At 44.6% G+C, this 27,531-nt stretch overlaps 1 protein-coding gene across 1 annotated transcript in view; it reads left to right on the top strand.

Annotated features, from left to right (window-relative positions):
* sema6bb (sema domain, transmembrane domain (TM), and cytoplasmic domain, (semaphorin) 6Bb) overlaps nt 1-26,723 on the top strand; it is a 134,820-nt gene extending 108,097 nt beyond the window's left edge. The window contains exon 17 of the mRNA XM_085447643.1: nt 20,785-26,723. Within this exon, the coding sequence (XP_085303769.1) occupies nt 20,785-21,692 (908 nt within the window). The 3' untranslated portion in view covers nt 21,693-26,723. The remainder of the gene's footprint in view (nt 1-20,784) is intronic.
* The last annotated feature ends 808 nt before the right edge of the window (nt 26,724-27,531 follow it).

Raw genomic sequence — 27,531 nt, 5'->3', positions numbered from 1 at the left:
TCAACACAGACAGCATCGTCAGAAGAAAAGTTGATTGTTCGATACATATGCGTACCGAACCGAAAGCACTGTATCGAACGGTTCAATACCGATACGAGTATTGTTGCACCCCTACTAAACAGATAGCAGGGTGTGTTATATCAAACACAGACTAATTAAAGAATCTCTGGGGTTTTTTGGTTATTAACACATTTGTGATTGCCAAAAAGCATAATGATCTGGACAGACCGGCAGCCTATCCAAGCAAAGAAACCTTAAACAGATTTTAATGTATTTGTACTTTACATTAAAATAACATCTTGGTTCTTTATCAAAGCTGCTGCTCTGCACAGCCATCGTTGTCCGCTGCAGATCTGACGGGCGAAAAAAATCCTGCAAATGAAGAATAAGCGCTCACATTCATTTGGTTCTCGCACTAATAAAAATTATAAACTAGATGAAAAATGGTCATTTTAATTAAATTGCACAATTTCTACCATGTGGAGATTTAGCTTGAGCAACTGTACGGCTTAATTAAAAGCAAAACTTCTCGATCATTACTGGTGTGCTACGCTGGTGGGTGAGAGATGAACACAATCACACGGGTGTATTAGTTGGCTAATGGGGCGTTTTACAAGCTGCGGTCTGGGATCCCGGTTTTGATGTTATGTTTACGGGTTTCGTGCGAGGTCTCGGGGTCAGGCTGAGACTGGCTGATGTTAAAGGTGCTGCTGCAAATAGATTTCTTAGAGCAGCACAGACTGACGGTGCATTAGCTGGTCCTCTGTGGTTGATCTCATTTACAACTTGCAGTTGGCTATCGTGCTTAAATGTTGTGGCACATTGAAGCAGGAAACTTATTTGAGATCATGACAAAAGAGGCCAAGTGATCATATGAAAACAATTAATCTTCACCAATGTAAGATTTTCTCTCTTTGAAGTCACGCATTCCAGAAATACCTCTTCAAAATAAAGGGCTCATATTTACACAGTCATTTCAGTCATTATGAGTCATTCGTATCCATTTAAGGGGACCGATTATCCTCGTTTCCAGCTCCATGTTGTTATTATTGGATCCTACTAGAGCAGCTTTGCACAATTCGCAGTTTGATGCCATTTCCGTCGTTATGACTCATTCATATCCAATTAAAAGGACCTGTTATGGTTATTCCCAGCTCCGTGCTTTTATTATTGGACTCTACTCGACCAGCTTTCACACTTTGATTGATTATTGATTAGATTACATACTCTACTTTTACTCTCCTTTTAAAGCCTTTAAGACCTCCCTTTCAGACAGATTTCTTCTGATTGGCTGCCCCTCGGAAGCAACTCCCAGCCGGAGCTATATAATGAGGAAAGGCACATTAAAAACTCGTGTCCATGATTCTGGCCACAGAGTCGACAGAGAATGTTAATTTATGAATTTATCATATGTACACGGAGATGAAAGCGTGCAGTATCTGCTGGTCTTGGAGCGCCGCCACATAAAGATGTACCGTCCTGTTTTCCGGTCCTGCCTTTGAGGAATTTCCGAGCTCCGAGGCACGTTTTGGTCCCACATCTGATCCCTTCGTGAAATATGGCCGAGCTGAGCTCAGCTGACAGAGGCGTGCTCCGCCGGTGCGAAGTGACCGGGCACTGCTGGGCCGACATGGCGGGAATGTGAGCCGGCGTCTATCTGACAGCTGCCACCGACGCTCAGGCTGCACTTTGTCTCAGCGGACGTGATGAACTCGGTGCCGCGATCTATCCTTTCATCATATCTCTTTTATTTGACACTTTCATTGTCTCTGATACGGTTCCTTTCCTCTGTGTTTCCTGTTCGTGGTTAATGCCGAGTCCATCTCTCTTTGTCTTTCTGTAAGACAAAGACTCTTTCAGTCATCTGCAAATGTAATATTCAGTCAGAGGAAGACGGAGAGCCGCGGCTTCAGCAGGCCTGCTATGAAAAACTGTCACTGACACCGTTAAGACTTTGAAAACAGAGTGCACATCCTCACTCCGTGTGCCTGTCAGCATTCCTCTGCGTTTTTATGTATATAGGACACGCGCTGTATATGCATGTGCTTGCAGCGCCACAGACTCCTCGGAGGCCCGGAACGGTGGAACAGACAGAAGCCTTTTGGTTGCTGAATATTTCATATCTCTATATTGGACTCATTCCACCTGTCTGTACCTTGACCAAGCAGATGAGAGGTGAGATATGGTCTGGCCTATCTATGTCTCTTTAAGGGAATTCAGCAAACTCGTTTTTTGCTCTCTCCCTTTGGCTTCTCCTCTCTTCTTGAAGATGAGTCACTTTCTGTAGCTGCATGTCTAACAACATTTTCCCTGTCGCTTCCAGCCACAGTTCAGATTTCATATTTTCACCGTTAAAAACAGAAATTACGAAATAATAAATGAAGCCATGTGATGATTAACAGGAGAGGACATAAGAGAAAGGAAACTCTGAATATCGAATCTTCGCCTCTTCCTCTAAACAGCCGGATACTTTCCCCACGGCAGGTAACATGTTTTCATCGTAACAATTTAAGAAGTTTAAAAGCAGAAGTCCTCTTTGATAGAACGGCTGTCGGTGACAATCTGAACGCATTACGTCTTCGCTCTGCCTCGCTCTTTCAGGATTCTGGTGTTATCTCGCCACTGGCGTCTGAGCCTCCTCGTTGTTTCTTTCTTTCAATTTTTCCAGACATTTTCTCTGAAATATTTTCCATTGCTGTAAATGTTTGGAACCGAATTACTGAATAAAATCAAAACTGCCTGCTTGGCTAGACACCGCTAGTGAAACTGGAGGTGAGAAAGTATGTTGCTATTTGTATTTCATAATTGGCTGAACCGACCCATTAAGGTTATGATGGTCATATTAAAATTATGCTCGTTTTGTTTTGCTATTAATTTATGGCGCCATTGCTTTTGCTTCCTGTGCTTCAGCGCTCCTGCGACCGGGAGTTCCACGTGCTTGGCTGCATTTCTGTCATTTTTCTTTCTTCCCCCAGCCTGAAACGACAAGCTTCTCTGTGATTAGTTCTAGTTTGCACAAGTTAGCGCTGCAGACTTTTCAACGTCTGGATTTTATTCATGTAGCGGGGACGCTGTCATCGTGGGTCGGGTTCAGGTTAACCTTTCACTGCCAGTGCTACTCCTGATGGGGAAGGTTGTGAGTCACAAGCCATGGAGATTTTGACAGAATGGGATGAAAACTACCAGAAAACGTGGATGGGAGCAACATGAAAGACTCGGAAATGACTTACATTTGGGAGACGGAGGTGAAAGATGATTCTCATGTGGGAGAATATGAATAACAGTCTAACAGGAAACGTGTGGGTCAAAAAATGTGTGGACGCATTCCCCCTTAAAGCTTTGACAATCATTGGAACAGGGAAAGGATTTTACGAGTTTAGCTTCCATGCATGTGCTTTGTACGTTCTTGGTGAGGAAGTTGGGAAAGTAAACTGTGTTTGTCCTTCACACGCTGAGCAGTAAACCTGCACCCCGTCAAGGGTAGGTTGGTTATATTCATGATTTAAGGGGATATTATGCTAGTTTTGTTCTTCTGAGCCATTTATTGTGCCATAGTCTGCAGTCCTCTACTGCTTCAGTGCCTCTCCTCTAACTCTTCTCCCTCTGGTCTCTGTAAGTGCTGCACTGATTTCAGAGCAGCATTGTCGTCAGACCTCAAAGAGAGATGGATGGACGGCCTTACTTAGAGCCCAGCTAACTGCCTCCCCTTTCTCCTTAACCAGAGAGGAGCAGTTGCTGGAAGGAGAATGGATTTTCATCTCTTCGCTGGCTGATGGCAGTCGAATAGATATCAAGGGTGATTCTGCAAGGGGAAAGGAATGGGGCCAAGAGCAGCACAGATGGGGGGGGGAGCTGGGTAAATCAGATCAAGGAGTGGAGAGTAGAGCAAAAAGAATGAGTAAGGGATTGAGAGATCATAGGAAGAAGGCAAACTTTGAGGATGGAAAGGGAGAAACAGTTCAGGGGATCAGAAGCACAGAGTCATAAGGGTGAATATAGAAAAGAAGCAGAGTGATGGGGAGAGGGGACAGAAATAGTCTGGTTATAGGAGGAGGAGATGCAGCAGCGGTAATCACGTAGGAAATTGAGAAAAGAAGAGGGTGAGAGTAGATGAAAGCCGTGAGAATGGAGGCCGGCGCAGGGAAAGGAAGGAGCATCTTTTTTTTTGCGGAGCTTGGTCGGCCCGGTGTGACAAATGGACTGAGAGCACCACGGGCGTCTCCTGCGTCACGCAGCTGTCGCTGGCCTCTTCGGCGGGCTTGTGACCAGGCTGTAACTCTGCCACGGCGACGTAAACCACCTGCCTCGTATCCTCCTGATCTTTTCTTTTCACACATCACAGAGGAGCTGTCCTTCTACTTTCCTCACGCAAGCATCCACGTCTTTACTTTGCTTCTTTCAGATTAGTCCATCTGTCATGAAAGTCAATGAAATGAGGATAATGTCTCTCACAGCATCACTGAAGGAATTTCTTTCTGCAGTGTCAGGAGCGTGAGACCAGTTTCTTATTGGGAAACGGTGAGGAAGTTGAGCGTAGCTCAGGATATTGACTTGTGGTTATGTATGGCTCTCTGTGCATTTATTAGAAACAAAATCCCTCCTCCACACACACACACACACGCACGCACCCCAAATATTAGTATGTAGAGACATGCTGTTGCTCTAAACCCACTTTGATCAAAGCAGACTTTGGAAGCACAGCATTTAATTGAGACGGCGTGTTGTGGGAGGGACACTTTGATGAAATAGATGAGGTCAGAGAAATATCTGGATTCAATTATTCACGTGTGTGTGTGTGTGTGTGTGTGTGTGTGTGTGTGTGTGTGTGTGTGTGTGTGTGTACAGGGCATGTGTGCTAAGGCAAGTCTATTAATCTATAGGCTCTATTTTCTCTTGTGCAGGCACTTTGTTGTTGCTCTCTAATCTCTCTCATACAAACTAACATACAGCACAAACACTGGGATGGTGAAGCTGTGATCTGTACACATGCAGCAGTTTCGAGGCTCTAATGCAGCAGTGGGCAATTTCCCAGGGGGCCACACTGCTGTGAAAATAATTGCCCATCCCTGCTCTTATAAATGCATGCACAAACATCATATACATTTTAATTTAATAAAATACTGTCTGTGACTTCATGTTGATTTTAGCAGACCTTCTCTTGCTCATGTGATTGAAAAGATGCAACCATCACGTAGCAGTAATATTGACATAACATGAATATTGACAGGGACGTCTGCTGCGCAGTGAATAATACCCATAGTTAGGTCAGCAGTGTCAGTACATTCATCAGTTATTAAATAATTCTGACACAACTCCAGCATGGAATGAAATAAATGTATTTTTCATTCCGTCCTGGAGACACAGACTTTTCAGTCCGTTTCTGTCTTTAAAGCAATTTTGGTCCATAAAACAAGCAAACAGTCACAATGTGGCAGGCAATCTGTGATAATACGATGATTAACTTAATGATAAATCTGCAAAAATCACTTTGTTGCCATCTACACGTGCAGACTAACCATTACCTACTCACATTCCAGCCACAATCTCAGAGATATTAAACGGAAATTCAGGAATTCCTCTACAAACTGTGATGTGAGGATTTAACTGCAAAATGACAAACACGCTCAGCAGCCTTTCTTTCACATAGGAATACAAGCAGTTCGGTCAACTCTACTGCAAAGAGCCACGTCGCAGACTGTCAGCAATCTGTCTTCATTTAAAAGTTAGACAGCATTTATTTGAAAACCTCCAGCCTGTCTGAGAAGACTGCAGTCAGTCTGAGACAGGCTGCCTCCCACCAGGCGAGCAGAGGAATCGCCCCGAGGTCAGAAGCGGTCGCAGGGAGGTTTCCTTCTTTTTTCTTACCAGCTAGGGTCACAGGAGAGCTGGAGCCGATCCCAGCAGATGCTGACAGAGACGCGAGGTTCACCCTGGAGTCCTCGCAAGTCCATCACAGGATTATTTATTAAGTACTAAATAAAAATATTTGGGCTGCTGATGCACAGAATGCTCTTCCTGGCCTCAGAGGAAATTTACATGACTTGCCATAATTAAGGTTGCCGTGACTACACGTGTTGATATTGTATTCCACCTTTTAATAAGCCCTTAATGGCTTCTTCAGCTTATTTGCTTTAGTGTGCCATGTGAGAACTGCGTTTGTACCTCTGGTCTCTAAAACTGCACATATAAGTTGTGCAGAGTGTCTGCACTTACAGTTCTGCTTGCAGGAACACCGTCATTAATATCTGCGGGCGAGCAGTTGTGTGCCCTCCAATTTAGAAGGCTCTTCACAGTGGACGTCTCAGCAAGCGTGACAAACTGCAGCTGGATTTATGCTGGATTTACTTTTAATGATGTTTGAGCAGAACATACTCTGTTGACAGAAACCCCCAAACTACCTCTGAAATGCTCGAGTGTTTTGTGTGTGTGTGTGTGTGTGTGTGTGTGTGTGTGTGTGTGTGTGTGTGTGTGTGTGTGTGTGTGTGAGGGAGATGAGAATGTGTGAACACGCGTGTGACAGGTAATATAAGCCACTTCTGTAAACAGTGTAATGAGTCAGATTTGATTAAAGTGTCGACAGACGCCACATATGTCAGATCCACTTGCGACAGGCTCTCGCAACGCGTCGATTGGTCGGCTTCAGTTTTTCCAGGTCGTAACCTTTGCTGACAGGCCAATCGGTTACAGCATAAACACGGGCTAAATGGTATGTCAGTACGCCAGCTTGGGTCTTTTAATTTACCGTGAGGGCATCTTAATTCTAAAAGAAAGATTCTCGTATCCACATCATTTTTGGGGTCCTGCGAAATCTTCGGAAGAGCCTCCGGCAGCAGTAATCTCAACACTGCCTCATTTTACTTTGTTGTTTGCAAGCCTTTTGAGGATAGAGTCAAATTGTGTTTGTGCAGACACCTCATCAGCTAAAGTCAACTCTGTTAAACTAGTCATCAGACAGGATTCGGAGGCGATGTGTGGGTGTTTGTGGGGCCGGAGCCGCCGAGACGTCAGATTCCCTCCTTGTTCCGTTACAGCACTTTTCTCACATCTCTGTTTTCCCTCTGCTGATAATAACGGAGTCGGTTTTCCAACAAACGCCTGCATCCAAATTGACACACAAACAATCAGAGTCGCACATTCGGCACCCGTTTTTGCTGTGAACTCACTCAGCCGTAATGACATAGCTAGTGTTGCCACAGCGTAGCTACAGATGGAAGCAATTATGGTGCTGTGAAAATATTTCCTGAAGAAAGGCAGTGTTTTGACTGGTGGAACAGCGGGATGCAGTCACTCAGTAATTGAGGTCCGCTAAAACATCAATGAGGCGAAGGCAGATTGGAGATCCCTTGTTGTGGCGTCATGTTCGAGTGGATGACGATCACCGCAGAGCTAGGACGGGCTCGTGCTTTTTGTCTGGCTGCTTGGAACGCTGTGACGAGCTTTGTTTAGGAAGGAAAACGTGTTGCCAAATTTACAGCCGCGGCCTCATTTCATTCCATCCTAATTATTGCACTTTGGAGGGGGCCTCGGCTGAGGTTTGGGCAGCGGGGCTGATAAAGCCAACAGAGTTCTTTGTATTTAAACGGCAGCCGGTTAAAACACAGGATCTTAAGTTTGCTGATGATAAATGTGTTGCCCTGCAGTCTGAACCCATCCAGAGGCAGAGAAAGACAGAGATGATGCTATCCCCTTTCAGAGGCAAGGCAGAGAGCTTTCAGAAACCTTCATACCACCTTCCTCAAATCCTAACTCTCTTCTGTCACTCCTGCAAGTCGCACACAAGGGCAGGGAGCGAGAGTGAGGGGAAGCGGAGATGGAGGAAGCGCAGCGCGTAACTGCGCATCCCCAGACACCAGCTTGCGCTCTAGCTCTCACATCTTTCCCACCCCGAGGAGCTTCTGAGAGGCTTGAAGAACAGAGCCAATCCCCTCGGTGAATACTGAGGTTTAGGCTGATGAAATACGAGGACCTCACACCATTTACCAACTGACATGTGTAAGTGTGTGTTTGGGTGGTGAAATATTGTCTGGTTTTTCAGTGTGGATTTTTTTTTAAAGAGCTCTAAGAAGATAAGAATAGTAGCTTCAGCCTTTAGAAAGCTCGGCGAGGTGCAAGGACTCCTGAAGGTTTTCGGCTCTTTCATCTGACTTCTTCCTCCGAGTCCTCTTGGCTCGCATCGCATCTCGCTCTCCATAGCAGGTTCCTCACAGAGAGCACTAAAAAACACATGGGAACCCGCTGACCCCTCAGAGAGCCTCAGATCTGGGCTGATTGATGTTTTCTGTGTGTGTGTGTGTGTGTGTGTGTGTGTGTGTGTGTGTGTGTGTGTGTGTGTGTGTGTGTGTGTGTAGCCTTATGACCGTCACATATGTAAATCAAAAGCATTTATTGGAGGGAAAAAATGTCGCATATATTGTAATTAAAATATGGTATTACAACATAGTGTCTGCAGAATATTTCAGTGGCCTTCGATCGGTACTATGTATACACAGCGTGAACGTTTCCGATGTTATGTTTGTGTTTTTCTTGGATTTGTCAAAATCAGACGAATCCATGAATCCTCCCTTAGTTATGCTGCAATAGGTGTAGGCTGCTTGGGGATTCCCATGATGCACCAGGTGTTTCTTCTTCACTCACTGTGTTTATACACCTCTCTGCGTTGAATCATTAGTTATTATTAATCTCTGGCTCTCTTCCACAGTGTGTATTATTGTTGGGTCTTTATCTTATAATACACAGGACGTCCATGATTTGAGAATTTGGCGCGATCTAAATAAAATAAGCTCCACTTGATGGTGTTACTACATTGTCAGCCAGAGCTGATCAGCAGACTTCGTCCCTCTATTGTTTTTGTTCTTGCAGTGCAAGAAAAACTGTCATTTTTTTCTCCCAAGCTTCAATCGTTATTTGCTAATGAATAATTAAAGGCCTCCTATGAATCAGTAAATCCTAAAATAGTCCCTTTTAAGTGATCATTTGTTTTAAATGTTTATTAAGCACAAAAAGAGTTTGGGGAAAAAAACCTGTGCCCCGTTTAAAAATCTCGACTCTATGAATAATTAAATATTTTCATGAAAATATTTAAACTTTACAGAAGTCGAATGAACACGTGCAGGCTTCCACATCGCTCCTCGTCTCAGATGAATGTCGGATCCAGCCGGGCTTCCTTTTTTATGTCACGCAGTCATCTTGTACATGTAAGTGTTAAAGTCAGATCCTAGGTGAGCTCAAAGAAACTTTCCTCCTTCGGAAGATGAAAGTAAAAACTGCTTTCTGGTGTCAAACTCTGCACGTGTGTCATTCTGCACACTGAAGCTCAAACATCTGACACAAAGAAGTGAAAGGAAAGCACTGTTTTTGAGGAGAGAGGGACTGATTTCCAGAAAAAAATACATTTTTCAAGCAAATGTTCAAAGGCTTTAATGTCTGATAATAATGCTGTAACCTTTTTCTTTTTACTAATCCAAAGTTTGAGGCCACAACCTTGATAAACTGTAACTGTGGGGCACAAATAAAATCGTTAGGTGCTTGATTGCAAAGATTCAATCAAATAAAACAACGTGATGAACAGTCTGACAAAGAAAAAAGAAATATTTAATATTTCTTTTAACTGATTGTAGTGCGCTTAATGAGATCAACTGTAGTGCAGTTAAATTGCCTCGAATGTTTCGTCAGTGGGATAAAACAAAAACAATGCTTTTGTGCTTTAGTTGCAGTAAAATAAGAGCATACTGAGTACTTCTACTTTTACTTTGATTACATTTTGTGCCTTATATTTAGGTACAGACCCTTTAGCGTGCACATTTACTTGAGAATGAGTGTGGGGCGATGGTTTGTGATGGTGAGCGTCCTGGTTTGCATGAGCCGGGTGCCAGCCTCAAACAGAGGTGATACATTTGTATGAACAGCAAAATATAGATGGGGTGTGAGGTGACCCTACGCTTTGCACAAGAGCACACGAGCGTACGCTCCACTTTGTCTCCGTCTGCTGAAATAAACAGCGGGCTGCGTGCTGTTTGAGGAATCTGAACTGGCCCGGGGCGCTGAGTAATACGGGTCCGGTGCCGCGTCCTGAAAGTCCTGCAGTGTGACAACCAGAGTGCTGTAACTACTCTGCTCTCACAGCTCTGGGGATTGTTTTTGTGTCACTCTGACGAAAATCGACCATGGTGAGTCCCCTACATCAAACAACACTTTCCCTCCTTTCTGAAACACATCAATAACACTGCTGTGTTTTTTTCACGCTCCCCCAGCACCCCGTTTTTACTTTCACTTCATTGGTGTTTCTCTTCCCTCTGACACTCGCACACCTCTTCTTTGTCACATCTCTCGGCCTCCATTCCTCTTTCCGTCCTTCCTCTACTCACTGTCCGTCACCCTCTTCCTATCTTGTTAACCCCGGAGTTTGTTGCGGCACTCCGGTATTGATCAGTCGAAAGTCTCTGTAGTCCGGGGTCCTGACAGGCGCCGTGATTCTGAGTGATCATTCAGCTCTGGAAGTATCCTGGCGGTGTCCATTTGCGGTGCCCTGTGTCATGGCCGAGACATTTCATTAAAGGCCACCTGTAAATTAACACAAGAGACGAGCGGCTGCACGTATACGGAGAAAGCAGCTTTTGTCAGCCGCCCGCCTTGACGTGAGGCCTGATGGTTTAATCATTTTGTTAAACCTTCATAAATTTGTATGTGGAAAGATTCCAACACTTCAGCTCTGGTGGTGTTAACATAAGAAAAACAATGTGGCGTGTGTTTTCAGCTGGTGGGTATATAGCACACACAGACGTGATATATGGACGTAGCATGTGAGAAAGATTAAGTTGAATTGCCTGCTTCATGATTTAGGAATGAGAGACGTGAACCCTCTGGGCAGATTGTTAGACTAATTCTGTGCGGACCTGCTCTCCAATTTATTGCCTGCGACAAGTTTGTGAATATTTATTATTGCTCTCGATAGTGCACGTTTGGCTTTGCACCTAAAATGAGAATATCAATTACCAAACGAAAGCACAGCCAGCGCTGTATAGCACCCCTATATAGAGGGAAATAGTAAAAAGCTACATCCTACTGAGGAAAACACGCATGCATGTTTGCACACGTGCACTCTCGTGCACACGAGAAGCTCTACAAAACAATTTATTTCACCACAGTGTCCGCCACAGCCCAGTTGCTTTGTTTGGATTGGATGCAGCTGAAACTGCTAACAGATTCTCTCTTGTTAAACTGCCTTTCGCTAAAAGGTTGACCAGATTTGGAGAACAAGGTCTGCTGATCTAATCGAATAAAGAATGAGGAATAGCAACATGTGTGCGTAGGCTGTGAAAAAAACATTTATGAGAATGGAAAAGAAAAAAACGCCTGTAGCATTTGATTACACGGCACCCCCCCCCCCCCCGATGATTTTAACACACGTTGTTGCCCAAAGCAACTCCAGACTTACCTCATTTACCCCTAGCAGAGTTTTCTATAAGCACAAAGAAGGAAGCCAAATGAGGGTGAGTTAAAAACGTAGATACACGGGATAGAAATAGCGGGATGGAAAAGTGGAATATATAGGCAGCAAGGTCTGTAATTATGCAGTCATCACTGAAAGCCTTGACTCTAAATCAGCCAAAAGCCTGATGTGCCCTCGCTAATAAACCCAGAATCTATTAACAGTGTGTTTTTTGGTGGAGATTTTATGGAATTTTAATTACAAACACATGGGTGGTGTGCATAAATGTTTTAACATATTGATCAGCCGAGTGAGCGTCTCAGCGGCCCTCGGGAGCCAAGGTTGGTGTTTTTATTTCTTTATCTTTTTTGTGCGAGAGAGTTGTGCACAAGTCCCCAGCAGCTTTCTTTAAGCCGCGCTCTGAAAACGCTGTCAGGGACAGACTGTAAATGGTTTTACAGTCATCCCGAGAGTAAACAGGGTTTATGAGCAAGCAAGGTTTAGTCCAAGTAAGGAGCTGGGCTTCTTTTTAAAGCCTTTCGATTCTTTCCCAGTTTGCTGCCTGGCTTGAACACACATTGGTGTTAGTTTCACAGCTCACAGCATGAGGTGCACTGCGTTTGTGTGCGTGAAACAGAAGTAGAGGAGGTAGTGGAGGTAATGGGTAAGTTATGTAGTGTATCTGTTAAGAGAAAAGTAAAAGGAGTAAGACGGCAGGAAGGAGTACGTGCTAAAAACAAGAAACGAAACAGCGCCTGCAGTCTCTTCAACAGAGGAGAAGGAGACGAGGATAATGAGCAAAATCACTGAGCCATGGATGCAGGCACAGCGCGCACTTACTTATTAACTCACACATATTCATACATCTATACACACTTATTCACACTACAGCGCACGTGCTTTGCCACGTGAAATCCCACCGTCACTGCGTGCATAAACACATTAACATTATGCATAAAAATGGTGGATTCCAGAGATGAAAGCCCCTCAGATCACCGGCTGTACGCTGACACAGTCGTAACCTATCAAGCTCAGAAGTGTGTGCTCGTGGCATCGACAGGTCCACCGGGAAGCTGTGAAGTCTCTTTGTTCTGTTTTGATGTGCTGTATTTCTAAAACATGGATTCTGGCTCTCAAACCGCATAAAAGTTCCCCTGCTTGCCTTTTGATTAAGGAACCTATCGAACTGTAGCAACCTCAAATAGTTTGCAAATTAATTTGTTAGCATCTAAAATGTGCAATTCACTTGTATTTTTATGTTTATTCCTATTTATTCTATTTATCCCCTTCGTATATTTTATTTATATTGTCTCTGTATTTATATATATGTGTGTGTGTATAACTCTGTAACTTCTGTCGGTGCTGTGCTTTTTTGGAAATCGAATTTCCCAGAGGAACCCACCCGAGGGATTAATAAAGTTCTATCTTATCTTATCTTATCTTAAAATGGCTAACGGTTTGAGTCATGATGCTGGCAGGAACACCAAAAACTTAACACTTCATAGTTTTATTCAAAACCTAAAACTAAATTTTCAGTCTGGTTTGTTTTAGCAAACATTTCAATTTCATTTCTGTGATACGAAGAATGCGCACACGCCCCGGCTAGCACCCCATCCTCACTAGCTGCGTGTGCTACATCTAACAGATGTAAGTAGTTAAAACAGCGAGTGAGGTTTCCTTCTGTGTTTTTAGAGGCCATCTGAATCAAATCATATCTTAAAAAACTCATTTCAGCTGCTCGAATCGTGTTTTTCTTTCTTCCTCAATCGTCAAACTCCATTCAGAAGTCCAGCGTAACAAACTGCTATAAAAACAACAGCGTTTTTTTTTCTTTGTTGAGTGCAAAGGCGCGTGGGAATGTTATCCGGTCGTTAAGTGATGACGCGACGAATCCTACTTCCAGGCCTAAAGTAGTCTGCGTTTAATATGGCTTTTGTGTTGTTAACATGTTTAATGTTTTGTATTTTCTTCTATTTAATCTCAAAAAGCTCCTAAAACAGTCAGTGATCACTGTTGACCTCCCTCGGCTTTTATTACCGCTAATCATTTATTTAAGCTCAGTTTTTAAAACCTTAGGATGTAACTACAGCCCAGCCCATGCAGCAGTATATGAATGACTAACCTCGTATTGTGGATGGATTATCTCAGTTGTTCTCCTGGCTGAAGTTCGGTCCTTTTACAGCATCCTGCCATGCGATTACATTTGTTCCTGACCACCGAGAACACTCACGTCAACTTTTATCGAGTGGAAAAAAAGTTAGCTTGTTTATATTATGCTAACATAGCTGTGTTGCTAATGGTCACATAGCACATCATTATATACCAGCTAGCCAAACTTCAGTAACCCTACAAACGTCACTGCTGTTTAGTTTTCTGTCTTCATTTATGTTGGAAGTGATAACAGAGCTGTACGTTTTAATTTGTTTCCAAAACCCCGCAGTCAGGACATGCTATATTGTATTTAGATAGAAGCTAGCGAGCTAACTTCCTGCTAACTTCTAACTCCGTTAAATGTCATAAATTCCGTTTTCATGGATGCCTGGGTGTTAAACTCAATTGTTACACCTGGTAGAGCAGAACGCTGATCATTTTATTAAAGATGAAAGACTTTAGACAGTTTTTCAACTCTCAGTAATGCTATAGTGATCGTTTGATATATGGACCTGCAGCGGAGTTTAGGTCCAGACAGGCTAGTGATGTCAGACTTAACGACCGGATAGAGACGGACAGATTTACATCCCCGGTCTCCAAAAAACCCAGTTTCAACATCGCTGAAAGGTGTTTTATTTTGTTAAATAATAACTACGGGAAATAAAGATCACAGTGATTTAGTGATCATTAAAATGTGTTCAGAATTTGCAAACTGATGATGATTCAGTTCATAAATCACGGCACGCTGCTATCAGACTACGGCACAGAAATAAGAACAAATCAGTGGCGTAAGAACAGTCAGCTGCTTAGACTCGTGTAAACTGCCTTTAAAACACATGTTGTGTAGATCACAGGACACCGACGGGAGCTGTGGCTGTAGATAACAGTGGGCACGCTGCAAGATAACAGTTTAACGCCAGTAAATCTTTCAGCGATTGTCTGAACTCGTGTTTTTCTGGAGGTCACTGCCGTGTTCCCAGTTTTTGCAGTCATTACAGTATCATCATAACCTACAGAAACCACGGCCAAATCTGCCAGAACGATAAGACTCAGTACATGTGATAAACAGGGATTATGCCTTGGCTGCACTTCTCTAATCATAATCATCATCACCGATGGTGGGTCGAAAATAATTTTCCTTCCCTTCGTCTCATTCACACACGTTCACAAAGGCCTTTGTTGAAAGCGGCGCCAAACTGCGATTCTGGAGCGAGCAGATACCGAGTCTTCTGCCAGAGCTCTAATCAAGGCAAATGTTGAACAACTGGCACGGCTAGCAGGCCTTTACTCGCTTTCTAAATGCGGGGAGGTAGAAATGAGAGCGGAGGACAAGTACGAGCGATTATTGGTAGGCACAGAAATTTAGCGTAACCGCGCCTGTCACACTGCAGAAGTAACAGAAACTTTGACACTCGAATATAAAATGAGATTTTACTGGAGCAACCTTGATTTGAAAGTATGTGAATAAAAGTTTCCTTACTTCTCTTTTGAGTTCGAAGCTATTACTCCCATCATGCCGCCACCCCCGGTGATCAAAGGAGCGGTGGGTAGGAGAGAGAAATTGAGAAAGGATTAACGACTAACAAGCGGATAGGAGGGAGGGCAGGACGGCGCTGCGCGAAGGAACGGATGACTGCGGGTTAGAGACAAAGACAGCGAAATACCAGAGAAACTCTGATTTTCTTTGTGCTTTTGATTTTGACAGTTAGGCAGTATAAAAGTATTTTTGAGCAAATATCTTATCAGTGTTGCTTTCAACAACAGGGAACAAAATCTCTCTGCTCTCTCTCCTCTGCGCTCCCTCCTCGGTCGTATTTCGTTTTTGTGGTCACCTCTTTAATCCCCTCTCCTTTTTTTTTTTTATTAGCCTTGTCCTCCCTCTCATCTTCGCCCCCTCTTTTGTCTCATGTCCTCTCTTCTCCTCCCACTTTCTTTCCTTTTTTCCCCCTTTTTTAGCATACATACTGTAAAAATCACTCTCCTCTCCCTTCTTCTCATTGTTACGCTGTAATTGGAGCTGGAAGCCCGGAGACAAGCAGCTCAGTGTTCGTCAGGCTGACAGGCAGGCCTGTTGGCTTCTATTAAGGTTTAATAAGTGAGCAGGATTGGAGAAGAGAAGGAGCCGAGATGAGGAAGGAGCGCGCGAGCAGTAATTTCTGCTGTCACCCCAAGGATGCGGGGAAACCTGCCTGCTGTCACAAAAACGCACACTTCCCAATCGCTCTGCTTTCTGCGTGCTCTCTTTATCATCGTAATCCTTTTCCAGCTTATTCCCACTGGCTGAAGATTTCCTCTCGATGTCAAGCATCCAAGAAAGACATAAGTGGGGGATAAAAGAAGCTGGCAAAAAACAATTAACATATCTAAGTGTCCATGTCAAAGAGAGAGAGAGCAAGAGAGTTGGGGTGCCGTGATTGCTGTGACACACACACACACTCGTACAGCAATAATAAACACACTTGTCAGAAACGTGCCCCTGCATGAAGCTGACAGCAGCATTATTGCAGCCATGCAGAATTTAATCTAAAGTGTCACACAGCAAGCCTGGACCACAGCCGAGGTACACGTTAAAGAAGCATCTGAAACCTCTGCATCCGAGTGCGCTGCGAACAATTCCAGATGTTGTGAGCGTGGGAGAGGAGATTTGTGGCGGTTATTGGCTCGTTCTGAATTTTTCTGCGGTCGCAGAACTTCATTTTCGTTTACAAACTCATCAGGACTCGAGGGATTATTAAAGAAAAATCCAACCCTAGATACGTGCAATACCTGACTTTTCAAACTCCTCAAGCCTCTGTGTGTGTGTGTAGGAGTAGAGCAGAGGGAATATGGTAGTAACTTCCTGCCTCTGTGTCGCATCTGTGCCTCAAAAATGTCTATTTTCCTGAAGAGAGGAATAATAATGTAACTAAAGCTGACAAGCTCTCCGAGCTGAATATCGGCCAAAAACATGGAAATAAATACAGCAATAATCAGCCTGTGTTTAGGCTGCGCGACCAAAGATGCCAACAATATGTTCAAGGAGAGAAGAAGTCCCAGTGAACAAACGCCAAATTCAGTCCAAACATGGAAGAGCATGGGTGCTTAAATGAATACACAAAGACTGTGCTGGTTAGCCTGCGTAACCACGAGCTGGCTGTGTTTTGATATGCTCTGAGATCTCAATTATGAGCTGCCATCTGTGTTCAGAGCAATTTTGAGATATTAGGCAATCAACTTTTTACATCCCATTGGGCAAAATCCTAAATAAGCCTAAATACACGGTCAAATAAACACTTTCCAATGCATAGCATGAACCACATGTGAAGACCTGCTGCAGGAGAACAAACTTATTCTTTTTTCCATATGTGTTAATATTCAGAGGCTGTGATGAAGTGATTGGGGAACAAAATGGGAACGTGGGGAGGAGGGATTGTTGAATCAACCAAAAGCAGAAATGAAAGACAAATACAGATCGCATTACGCTCTAAGGCTGACACGATCCCGCTGATCTCGGCTTATTGAGGAACATTTGTGTGATGCTGAACCGAACTGAACTGTGTGTGTGTCACATAATTAGCAGGCTGTAACTAAAGCCTGTGTCCACGTGTTTCACTGAGCTCAGCGGATTGGTGATAAAGCACTAATTAATGATGAAAAGGACATTGATTGACCAACAAGGCCACCTGATTAATGGCAGGATTCGATCAATGGAAATTGCAAACTTGTGAGTGTATGAGCTCACATCAATGGCGTCCGCAATCTATTGTCCAAGCTCTAACATTTAATTGTTAGTGACAAGGGATGGATGAATGATTAAGTGCAGTTGTACCCATTGTCACCTCAGCTCTGTGGGATGCAGTCATGCTTTAAGGCAGAGACGTCAAACTCGTTTTACATCGTAGGCCACACGCAGCCCGCTCAATGAAACTCCCATTTCAAAAAACATTTCTATCATTTAATGACAGAATAATCTATTAACCTAATTACTTTGGTGTAGCATGAACGGCCGTGTTCAAAGTCCTTATCAGTAAAAAGAAATGTGTAATACAATTAGAAGTCCAAAATTTATGACTCCCTTCACGTTTTCCAAAGCTGTCCAGAGGAGCTTTATTGGAGTCTCTGCTAGGCCAATTCTGGCCCCAGGACCTGATGTTTGACACCCCTGCTTTAAGTAGGATGGGTGGTGTGAGGAGGTGGCAGCTGCTCCAACGCTGCTGGCTGTGGCTAAACCAAGCCTCCTCCTTGAGCCTGGCTCTGCTGGAGGTTTCTTCCTATTAAAAGGGAGTTTTTTCTTCCACTATCGCCAAAGCGCTCGCTCATACGGGGTCGTATGATTGTTGGCACAGACAGACAGAGTGAAGGGCAGGATGGAAATGTGAGCTGTAATTTTCCTGTTATTGGGTCAAAATACGCAAAAATATTTTGTCTGCCTCACATGAGCTTTTTGTTAAATAGCAAATATGGACACATCAAACTAAGACGGAGAGCCTGATAAATATAACAGCTATCAGCATTTCCTCACAAAGGAGAAGAGCTTCAAGTTGGCAGAAAGTTTTTTCCATTGTTAATTCAGTTTTTAATGCTCAGTGATCGTAAAATGTTCTCAAGACGTGGCTGAACCCAAAGAGTTTGAGGATTTTGTTGGCAGAAAAGTAAATAAGCTGCAAGTAAAGTCCAGTGAGTTCCACAAAAGGTCAAAGCCGAAGTATTACAACACCTAACACTGAAATTATCTGAGAAAAACTAAGTGGTTTTTCAATGAATTTATTCCTTGAATGAGAAATTATTAATATTTTTGTTATAAAACACGAAGCCGTTATTTAATTATTATTAAACCCATTTGTCTTCAAATTTGAGATTTTTTAATAAAGTTAAACGCAATAAAAACTTTTCATTAAGAGTGTTTCATGGCTACACGATTTCTGGTCGATGATGAAGAACGCAGAATATGCTAATACCTAACAAATTCAAATAACAGCTGTGCTCACTATTACACCCCATTATTCACAGGTTAAATTACCCACATCCTGTAAGCACTGACGCAGCAGCGTGCTCCATACAAAACCGCACAACTTTATGAAGTTACTTCAAGATGAAGCTGCAGATTTGTCTGCTGGAGACGGCGTCCTTGTTTTTATCCAGCCCTTTCACACAGGAAGTAAAAGTCAGGGTGTCGTCTAATATTATTTTTAATTTAATTTGGAGTTTTGTCATTGTCTGCCTGCTTGTTACGGCTTCAGTGATGTTTGCAGGCTAAACTGGTAAATGTTTATTGGATATTTGTGGCATTTATGGGAAATTTCTTGAGGGGAAAGCGTAATTTTTCTTTTTAAACTCAGTTTATTTTGATTGTGGTTTCCTCTTCGGGGCTGTTGATACACCTGCTGTGTGTTTTTCTGATTACAGATGCTTGGTTGTGATCATTAAAAAAAATGTTCTGATGGTAAAGTCGTGGCTTCGTGTTCCTGTCGAGTCCCAGCAGAGAGAGATTGGCTTCAGGGGGGTCCGTATTTACAGTGGATACAATCTGCCCTCAGAAAAGTCTCATTTAAGCTGAAAATAGAGCTTCTGTTTACCTGAACGTTTTACTGCCTGTGCGTGATAAGACACTGGTTCGTGCTTCCCGGCTTGTGGGGCGTGATGTCTCATTTTATATATTGTCGATAGATTTCCTACACAGGTTTTTATATATGTATGCGAGTTGGCCACAGTGTCAGGTTGTCTTGAGCGAAAGACCCAAAGATCAGCTAAATTTGTGAGTCACTGCTGTCGGTGTTGAGTTAAACAGTTTGTGTGTCAGCTCAATGTCCAGTCTACAAATGGCCAGATGTCTCCACGCAGGATTTCTTGGTGCTGCGTTTGGTTGGACAAAAAGTTCAGAATCATTTTTAGGCGAGTAAAGAGTCAAAGTTTTTACCCCTTTTAATCCAGCCGAGAGCGGCGTGGCCGTTCGGCCGCCTCTCACAGCGTCTTAGCTCCCTTTCCCCTGCTTTAATGCCAATGTGTAGCCTAACACCAAACGAGACAAAGCCACGGGCCACTTTAATTAAGCACCAGGCTGTCTCGTGCTGGAGTGTTTGAACCACAACCGGCACCATTAAAAATGAATATCTCTGTTAATAAAAGTATGTTTGTTTAAAAACACAACAGTCCCGTTTTCCTCGTGTTCATTATTCCTCCCGTTCTCTGCCCCGCTTTGTGCTCAACAACTTGTAAGTGAGTAAGTGGCTCCCACTGTCTATTAATGATATCCATTTATTTTCTCTTAGAAAGGATTTATTTTGCTGTCCTTGTGGAGACATTCCTCCCTCTGCTACTACTGGAGCTGTAATTTAACAACTATTACGAGTGTTTGTCTAAGGCCCCAAATGTTCAAGTATGCTTTAGGCCACGATGCTCTCTCCTCTAACACCCTCTTTTTTGCCTTCATCTGCTTCCCTTGGCACGCACGTGCTCTCATTGTATTCATTTGGTGCTTGTCCCAAGAGCTTACGCAGCAAAGAATGACTCCTTTTCTGGCATTTTTCTAATTGATCCATGGCAGCCCAGGCTGTGGTCTTGCTGTTTTCATATCTTCAATAATTCATAAACAGTTCTGTCTGAGGGACTTCATCTCTTGTACTCACTTAAAAAAAAACAAAAAACCCAAGATACAGAAAGTTGTGTTTCGCAGATGAGCTGTTCTTTATCTATAAACATGATGCCTCGCGTTCACTCGCGCAAGAAATCATCTTGCTGTATGGATGCAACAGAGAAAACGAATGTATGCATACGTTGGGCTAACACTTACAGGGTGTTTCTGTTTCAAAATAGTTTAAAGTCAGACTAGCTACAGCACACATGTAACGTCAACGGCACCTGGACTGTGTAAGAGATTTTCATCGTATGGAAGCTTGAAGTTATTACTCGCCATTAACGACAGAGTTGGCATCTCTCTCTGTAAAGCTAATGTTGTGAAACATGTTAGCTTTGAGAGCTATTCTCAATCAGGAAGACAGTTATTAGAGCTATTAAAATCACCATCCACTTTACATAATGAAGGCAATTAGCCACAGCTACCTTGGCTGGAAAGCATATGACAATTACCACCCACAGAGAGGAGATGGAAAATAGGTCACTCTGTCTGGCCGTTTGCAAACTCCCACGCACTTTGTGCAGGAAATACTGATGCTTTTTGCGTGTTTTCACCAGTTGACTGAAGTTTTTTTTCTTTCTCTCTCTGTTAGGAATTCTGCTCCAAGAGAGTTTCATGGAGGAGCCCGATGGCCTCGTGTCCGTAAACCTCTTAGTGGTGTCTGCTGTTTCAGCTTTTGCAACAGGAGCCGTCCTTTCTGGTCTCACCGTCTGCTGGATCATGAGTCACCGGCACCGCCACTCTCGCGGCTCCGGAGCCGGCGGCGCCCGGCGCAAAGGCGACAAAGAGCAAAGCATGCTGGGACAAGGCCGCAGCGGGTCGGTGATGAGCGTGACGAGAACCAGCGGCGGGGAGCGGCGCTGTTCGCAGGCGGACAACCCCTTCGTCACGCCCAACGGCTGGCCTAAAGGAGAGATGGACCCCGGCTTGCTGCCCACGCCCGAGCAGACCCCCCTGCAGCAGAAACGGGGTGTACGTCTCCCGGACACCGAGTGGGACCAGAGTCAGACCTTCCTCACTGCCGTTGGGACTCCCTGCCCTAACAACTCCGTCATCTACCTGAGCTCCAAGTTCCTGCACGGTGGTGGAGGCGGCGGTGGTATGGTCCGGATAGATGACCCAGGAGAGGTGGTGCTGCCTCCACACACAGAACGCCATCGCTACCTGATCCTCGCCACGCAGAGAGGGGAGCACGGTAGCAATCGCCCCACCGGTGCGCTAAGGAACTCAGCAGGAGAATACATCTACCCTGCCACGCCGCAGGACTCCCCCGACCGACGGAGGGTGGTGTCCGCTCCCACTCCCCACATGGACTACGGGGAGCCTCGCTGGAGTCATGAGGCGCTCAACTACAACAGCAACAATGGCGCACCCTATCACCCTCAGCGCCAGGGCCTCATCAGGCCAGACATGCACGGGCCCCGAGGGCTGGGAGAACTGGCTGACTTCAGCCATCTTCTAGGAAAGAGCGTGGGCGAGCGCAACCCCAGTGGCCAGTGAGGCGACGCAGACGAGCCCTGACGCCAACCCCTTCCCTCCAACAGCAAACTGGAATCAAACAACCCTCAGATTCACTGTCCCGGTCCAACCTTACCCTGTCTGTCCTCTCTCACTGTCATTCAATGTTCAGACATCACTCAGCTGACTAAAGAGAGGGACAAAGAGAGAGAGCTGACAAAGAGGAGACAACTCTCTGTACATCTCCGTTCCTCCGTTCGTAATCCGAGGTGCACGCCTCGGCTCTGTTGGTGGATCCAACCGCAGAGCGTGACTTTGACTCCACGGGACGACCGGCGAGCTAAAAAGAGGGGTGCGGAGAACGAAGGCTCTTCATAGAAGGACAGTGTGGAGATTAAAAAAACAAACAAATAAAATGACAATTTGGCTTGCAGCACCAAATGTGAAAGGTCTCCCTCCACCATTCTGTTCACTGTTTTAACACCACGGATCTTCTTTAAGTGTGAAATCACGTTTCTGCTTTGGTTTGTTGATGCCGGTGGCGTCCAGCAGACAACCATGTGCTTTTCTTTGGACTCGAACTGATGTCGCTGTCAAAGGGCCGCGACTCTCAGCCAATCACGCTGTGTGTATGTGCGAATACGTGTGGCCACGACAACCCCAGCCAGCGTCCTGTCTTAACTGTGAAGTACACCTGTATAATGACGATGGTAATAACATTGTTTTCTTTTTATAACCAATCACAGAGAGACAGACGGATTTTTATCAAGTGTCTACTTGAGGCTCTTTGTGTTCACCAATCGGAGGTTTGGATGGTTGGTTGATCGGTGGCTAGTGAGGAGGTCGGACTCGCTCTGTGAAAGTAAAAAAAAGAGCAATAATGAGCAAGATATATATAAGGATAAAGATAAAGCCAATTTAATTTGATATTTTTATATCAGCATTTTCTCAGCAAGGAAAACCGAAGCTTCGAGACGTCGGAAAGGCTCTGGGAAAAAGGAACAGTATCTCCACTCCACCCCCCTCCCTTGCTGCCTCTCAGTATGCCTGGGTCTGTCTGACCTGACCCGAGGCCTCCCCGGGCTCCGCAGTTCATTTGAAGGAGGGAATGTGAGCTCTGACTGTCTGCCCGGCCGCTTGGGAGCTCCATTCAGCCTCTTCTGTCCGACACTGAGACTCTTTGTGCCCCAGAGGCGGGAGGAGACTGCGGCAACAAATAACCGTTAAGAGTCAAGGACCTAGCCCACCGACATAGCCCGGCGGAATATCAATGAGGAGGACAGCAGCTCCATCCGTCACGAGAGACACAGCGACTGGGCCCGGGCATCTCTCGCGCCTCACGCACACTAGCGATTCACTGGTTTGCCGGGACAGGGAGGAGCTGAGGGGCTGAAGCTGGGGCTGAGGCCAGAGTAGGGGCACTGCTCGCTGTTCACAATGGTCATCCCTTGTGGCTCTGTCCCTTTCTTGCTCTCAGTGTGTTTCCCAACAATAGCAGGATAAAGAAAACAGATGGGCATGGGTATATTGGGGTGTGGAGTTACTCTTTCACTGCGTTGTCTGATCTTTTGATGTTTCCTATTTTCATCAGCTCTCATCTGTCCTCGATTCAAACGTAGATAGCTTCATCTGGGTCATACGTTCGTAAAGGTGGTGTTTTTATGAGTGTGTGAGTCTCTTAGGGCTTGTATACATGAATGTGTTACTCATATTGAGTGCAACAAAACAGCTCATTCTCGCCCTGCTTTTCTTTTCTCTGTTGAACCATTAATGACCGTCTAACACTCACAAATGCATGTTAACAATGTCAGAGCCCTGCGTGGGAGCGCTGTATGCTATAGAATACGTTTAAACCATTATACCGCGCACAAAGAAGCGAGTTAAAATGGACGAGCTAGGTTTTCCGCTTTAAATTATAGATGCTATCAACATACACAAGACACACATCTTTTGGTCCTGACACCAAACGACCCTTTTTCTATTCAGATCAGTGGTTTTTCCATCAAAGCGGGACGCATGCCCGCCCAGAAACTTTAAGCTACCTTATAGGACCTCCAGGGTTACAACAGCTCGTCATTGGGGCAGTACTCTCTGATGTACTGTCATTGTGCCCTGGAGGTTTGTAGCTTACAGAGACCAGTCCAGCACCTCAGTTTCATACCTTAATGCAGCAGTCCAATAAAACTATTAATCAACACGAATGTCTTTGAACTGTGGAAGAAGCTGCAGCACCTGGAGAGAAACCCACACAGGCACAGGAAGAACAAGCACGCAAGCTAGATCCAAAAAATGCTTTTCATTTCACTTTGATTTAACAGTTTGGTATTTCTTATATTAAACTCCAGAAGAGAAGGTCCTGTGATTAGACCCGAGGAGGTAGACTGCACTTGTGGAGACAGAAAAGCTTTTTCTTTGTACCCACACCTTTCAGCTCTCTGAGGATTTATGGCACCATTTCCAAAGATTTTCAGTTTGTTTTCTGCCTTAAAACCTTCGATCGATCTCACTGCAGGGGTCGTTTGCATGTTCTGACTGTGCCTTACTCCAGGTTCTCTGGCTTTTTCTCAAATGCATATGTTTTAGTTTGACTGGTGATTCTAGTGTGTCTGTGACTGTTTGTCTGCCTGTGTGCGTGAGCCCAGCCTCTCACCTGAAGTCATCTCCATTCTCACGTCTGGCATCGTACATCGTCAGTTTCTGCTGCAGCTTCTTGCATTTTTTCACCTTTTTTCTTTTACAAAATAAGTAATAAACTTAGTTCGAGCGCATAGAAACACATGCAGGCATATTTTGAACAAGAACCGTGTGATCCAAGAAGCGTAAACAGAAGCATAAATCTGACCCGACACTCGATACCACCTGACAGTGTTCAGCTCCGCAGACACATTTCTGTTGAGGTTTAATACCCAGCCCTAACAAATGTACAGCCAGGCTTGACGTAATATATGAGACAGGCCAGTGAAAGAGATTTACGAAGACAAGGACAGAGGAGGAGGTCAAGCAGGCAAACGTGATGTTACTGCATTACCGCCTCGCCACCACATTAAAGCAGTGTATTCTTTACACATTCCACCCTGAAACAGGTCATTAGTACTGAGGATAGGAAGCTCTCCACCAGCCAGGACGCCGCTCGTCTCTCTCCCACCGCCGGGTCTGCGTGTGTGTGCCCACGAGGCCTCTCTGTCTCGCTCGGCGTGCCCAGCGAGGCGTCTCCTCGCTCCGCATCTCCTCCGGTTTTTTCGCTAAACATGCTTGATTAGGCAAAGTACATTCCCGGCCCTCTAATGGCCTGATGAGCCCCTGAGAAGATTACTGCAGACACATCAGCCCTGAGAGGGAGGCGCTGTTCAACCAGCTCCGCTAACCACCAGCAGATCATACACACACACACTCGCGTGCAAACGCACAAAAAGGACCTTTAACCAAATTTGGGGCACAATTGAATTAGGATCCGCTCTGACTGGTGTACATGTTACTTTACTGACTGCATAATTTGATTACCTTAGTTCAACATTACACCGGAGCTAAAAAATTCACGTGGACCTCATGAGTGCTCTGTTTATTAAAGCCATCATCCTCCCCTTTCTTTGCATACTTCATGTCATTCCCGTTCCTCCTCACCGAGCAGCTGCACTTCTTCTCCTTTTCTTTAAACCCTTTGATTGTTAGCAGACTCTGCCAGCCCAGCTCTCATTGCACTTGTCACTATTAAAGGTTAGCTGGTTAATTTAATGATTCAGTAACAGAAACAGAAATCAAAGTACCCTCCACTTTATTTCACATTAAATCCTTGATGCGTAACAGTTTTTAGACATTTCCGTAAGCTCTCATGTGGCAAATTGCTTTCTTTTTCCTATAAGGGCTTTTGTTTTGTTTTATTTAAATGTAGCGTATACTGCCTCCAGTCCTGCAAACACACACATTCTTCCTCTTTATCTCTGCTCTGCACGAATCAACACACACATAAAATTTCCATCTCTGTCTTTGTGACCCAGCCAGTCTGTGATTTTATTTATTAAGATGTGTGTGCGCGCACTCGCTGAAGAGACCATACCTTTGTGTGTTGGGGTTGTTTGTGTCGTGTGGCCCAGTCACGTGATGCCCCCCAGCCAGTAACTGCCATTTTGCCCCACGGTGCTCCAGTGCGCTGTCCGTGCTTTATGCCCCAGAAAAGGTCCAGGAAGGAGGCTAACTCGCTTGAAATCCAGCGATGCACGGGGATGTGGTGAAACGAGACTGCACCTCCTCGGCCAACATGCGAGAAGAAAAAGCACAAACGGCAAAAACAAAATCAATGTTTGCATTTTTGTAAAGTTGTAGATGTATCTAGTCGGCGCTGACCATTTTTGTCATGTTTGCTTTTTTCTATTGTTTGTTTCTGTGGTAGATACTTGGTTTTAAGATTTCTATGGAATATTACTGTATATGATTTCAATTCTCTGATGTGCCCGATTTGATGATGACAATGAACCCGATGACTATCATGACGAGCAGTACTGTGAGCAGCACCCAGGTGTTGCGTCCTGTTTGGATCTGAATGTGAATGTGAATCGGAAGAAGAAGAGGAGGCGCAGAGCGAATTAACCACAAAGACCGAGCTTTGGGAGGAGGCCGTTCTCCTCCAAAGCGAAGGAGTCCTGCAGCTCTCACCGGAGACCGGCCCGAGGCCTCGGGGGCGGGCTGTCATCGGATGACAACACATGTCCCTGCTACGTGTACATAACCTTGATGCTTACATGTAATTTAAGTGCAGTAGCTGCATGACGGCAAAGCCTCCGTGTGTGTACAGAAGTAGCGACGTGTGAATTTGTACAGTACATGCAAGTGTGTGTGCGCTTGTGTCCGCGAAGAAACCTGTCCGTCGTCACGCCAAAAGCAACACGTGCATGCACCCTACGACAACTGCGCAGGACACACAAACACAAAGGCCACACTCATACGACCACACAGACATGCTCCAGCAGTTGTTCGCCATGTCGCCACATTGTCCCGAGCTCTGCCTGTCACTCCGCATGGAGACTTTACTCTGTGTCAACTTTCTTATTCTAATAAACCACTCAGACATGGACTTCACATCGAGTTGTGATCATTGATTACGGCGTTCTAATTATTTTCGCTCCATCGCTGATCATATTTGCTTACATAAAAACAAAAGCCTGATACCCCGATACAAGGAAAAAGTGTTTTTAGAGCATGTATACGATGCAGTGTGTTGTGTATATGAAACAAAGCGAGCTGATAGCAGCAGCTGTCACAATAATGTAGTGAAAGTAGAGAAGTAGTCGAGGGTAAAACTGAACCAGAGCGGATGCATTTAATTAGATTCCACAGCTGGAGTCACATTTCTGCGCTAATATTATTTTTTTAATCGCACACACTGTCAGCACAAACTTTAACAGCGGTACAGTGTTTGACATTATGATGTCATTGCATCAGTGATGACCATGGGAGGCTGTGAAACCTGCGTTTTCCTACATGGGTGTTTTATCTGAGGAAAAAAAGAGAAAAACACCAGCTCATTTTGGATTTGACGGAGAAAATGTTTGATGTCTAAAAAAACGACTACATCTTTTAACTACAGTCCTTAAACGTGTGAGCTGAGGCGAGCGGCTGCTGGACTTTTGGGACAGGAAGGATGCCTCGTTCTTGTCTCATGTGTCTCACAGCACAATGTCTTTATTTCTCATGATAAATGTACTCTCCTGTTCCCCAAATATATCTGCAAACTGTGTGTTTTTCTTTCTTTGCGTTTGAAACTGATCAAATATTTAATACCCTGATTCCTCCTTTTGAAGTGTTATCACGATCTCGCTGAAAGCGGACTGGTTGCTTTTATAAGCAGACAGTTAGGAACAGATCAGGCACACAGTTCATTTATTCA

This window comes from Copadichromis virginalis, linkage group LG23, assembly GCF_057382275.1.
Source record: "Copadichromis virginalis isolate Kocher_CV1m ecotype Utaka linkage group LG23, C_Virginalis_male_GT1.1, whole genome shotgun sequence".
NCBI classification, from domain to species: domain Eukaryota; kingdom Metazoa; phylum Chordata; class Actinopteri; order Cichliformes; family Cichlidae; genus Copadichromis; species Copadichromis virginalis.
Note: the sequence above shows the minus strand (reverse complement) of the source record. Positions and strands in the feature narration are given on the sequence as shown.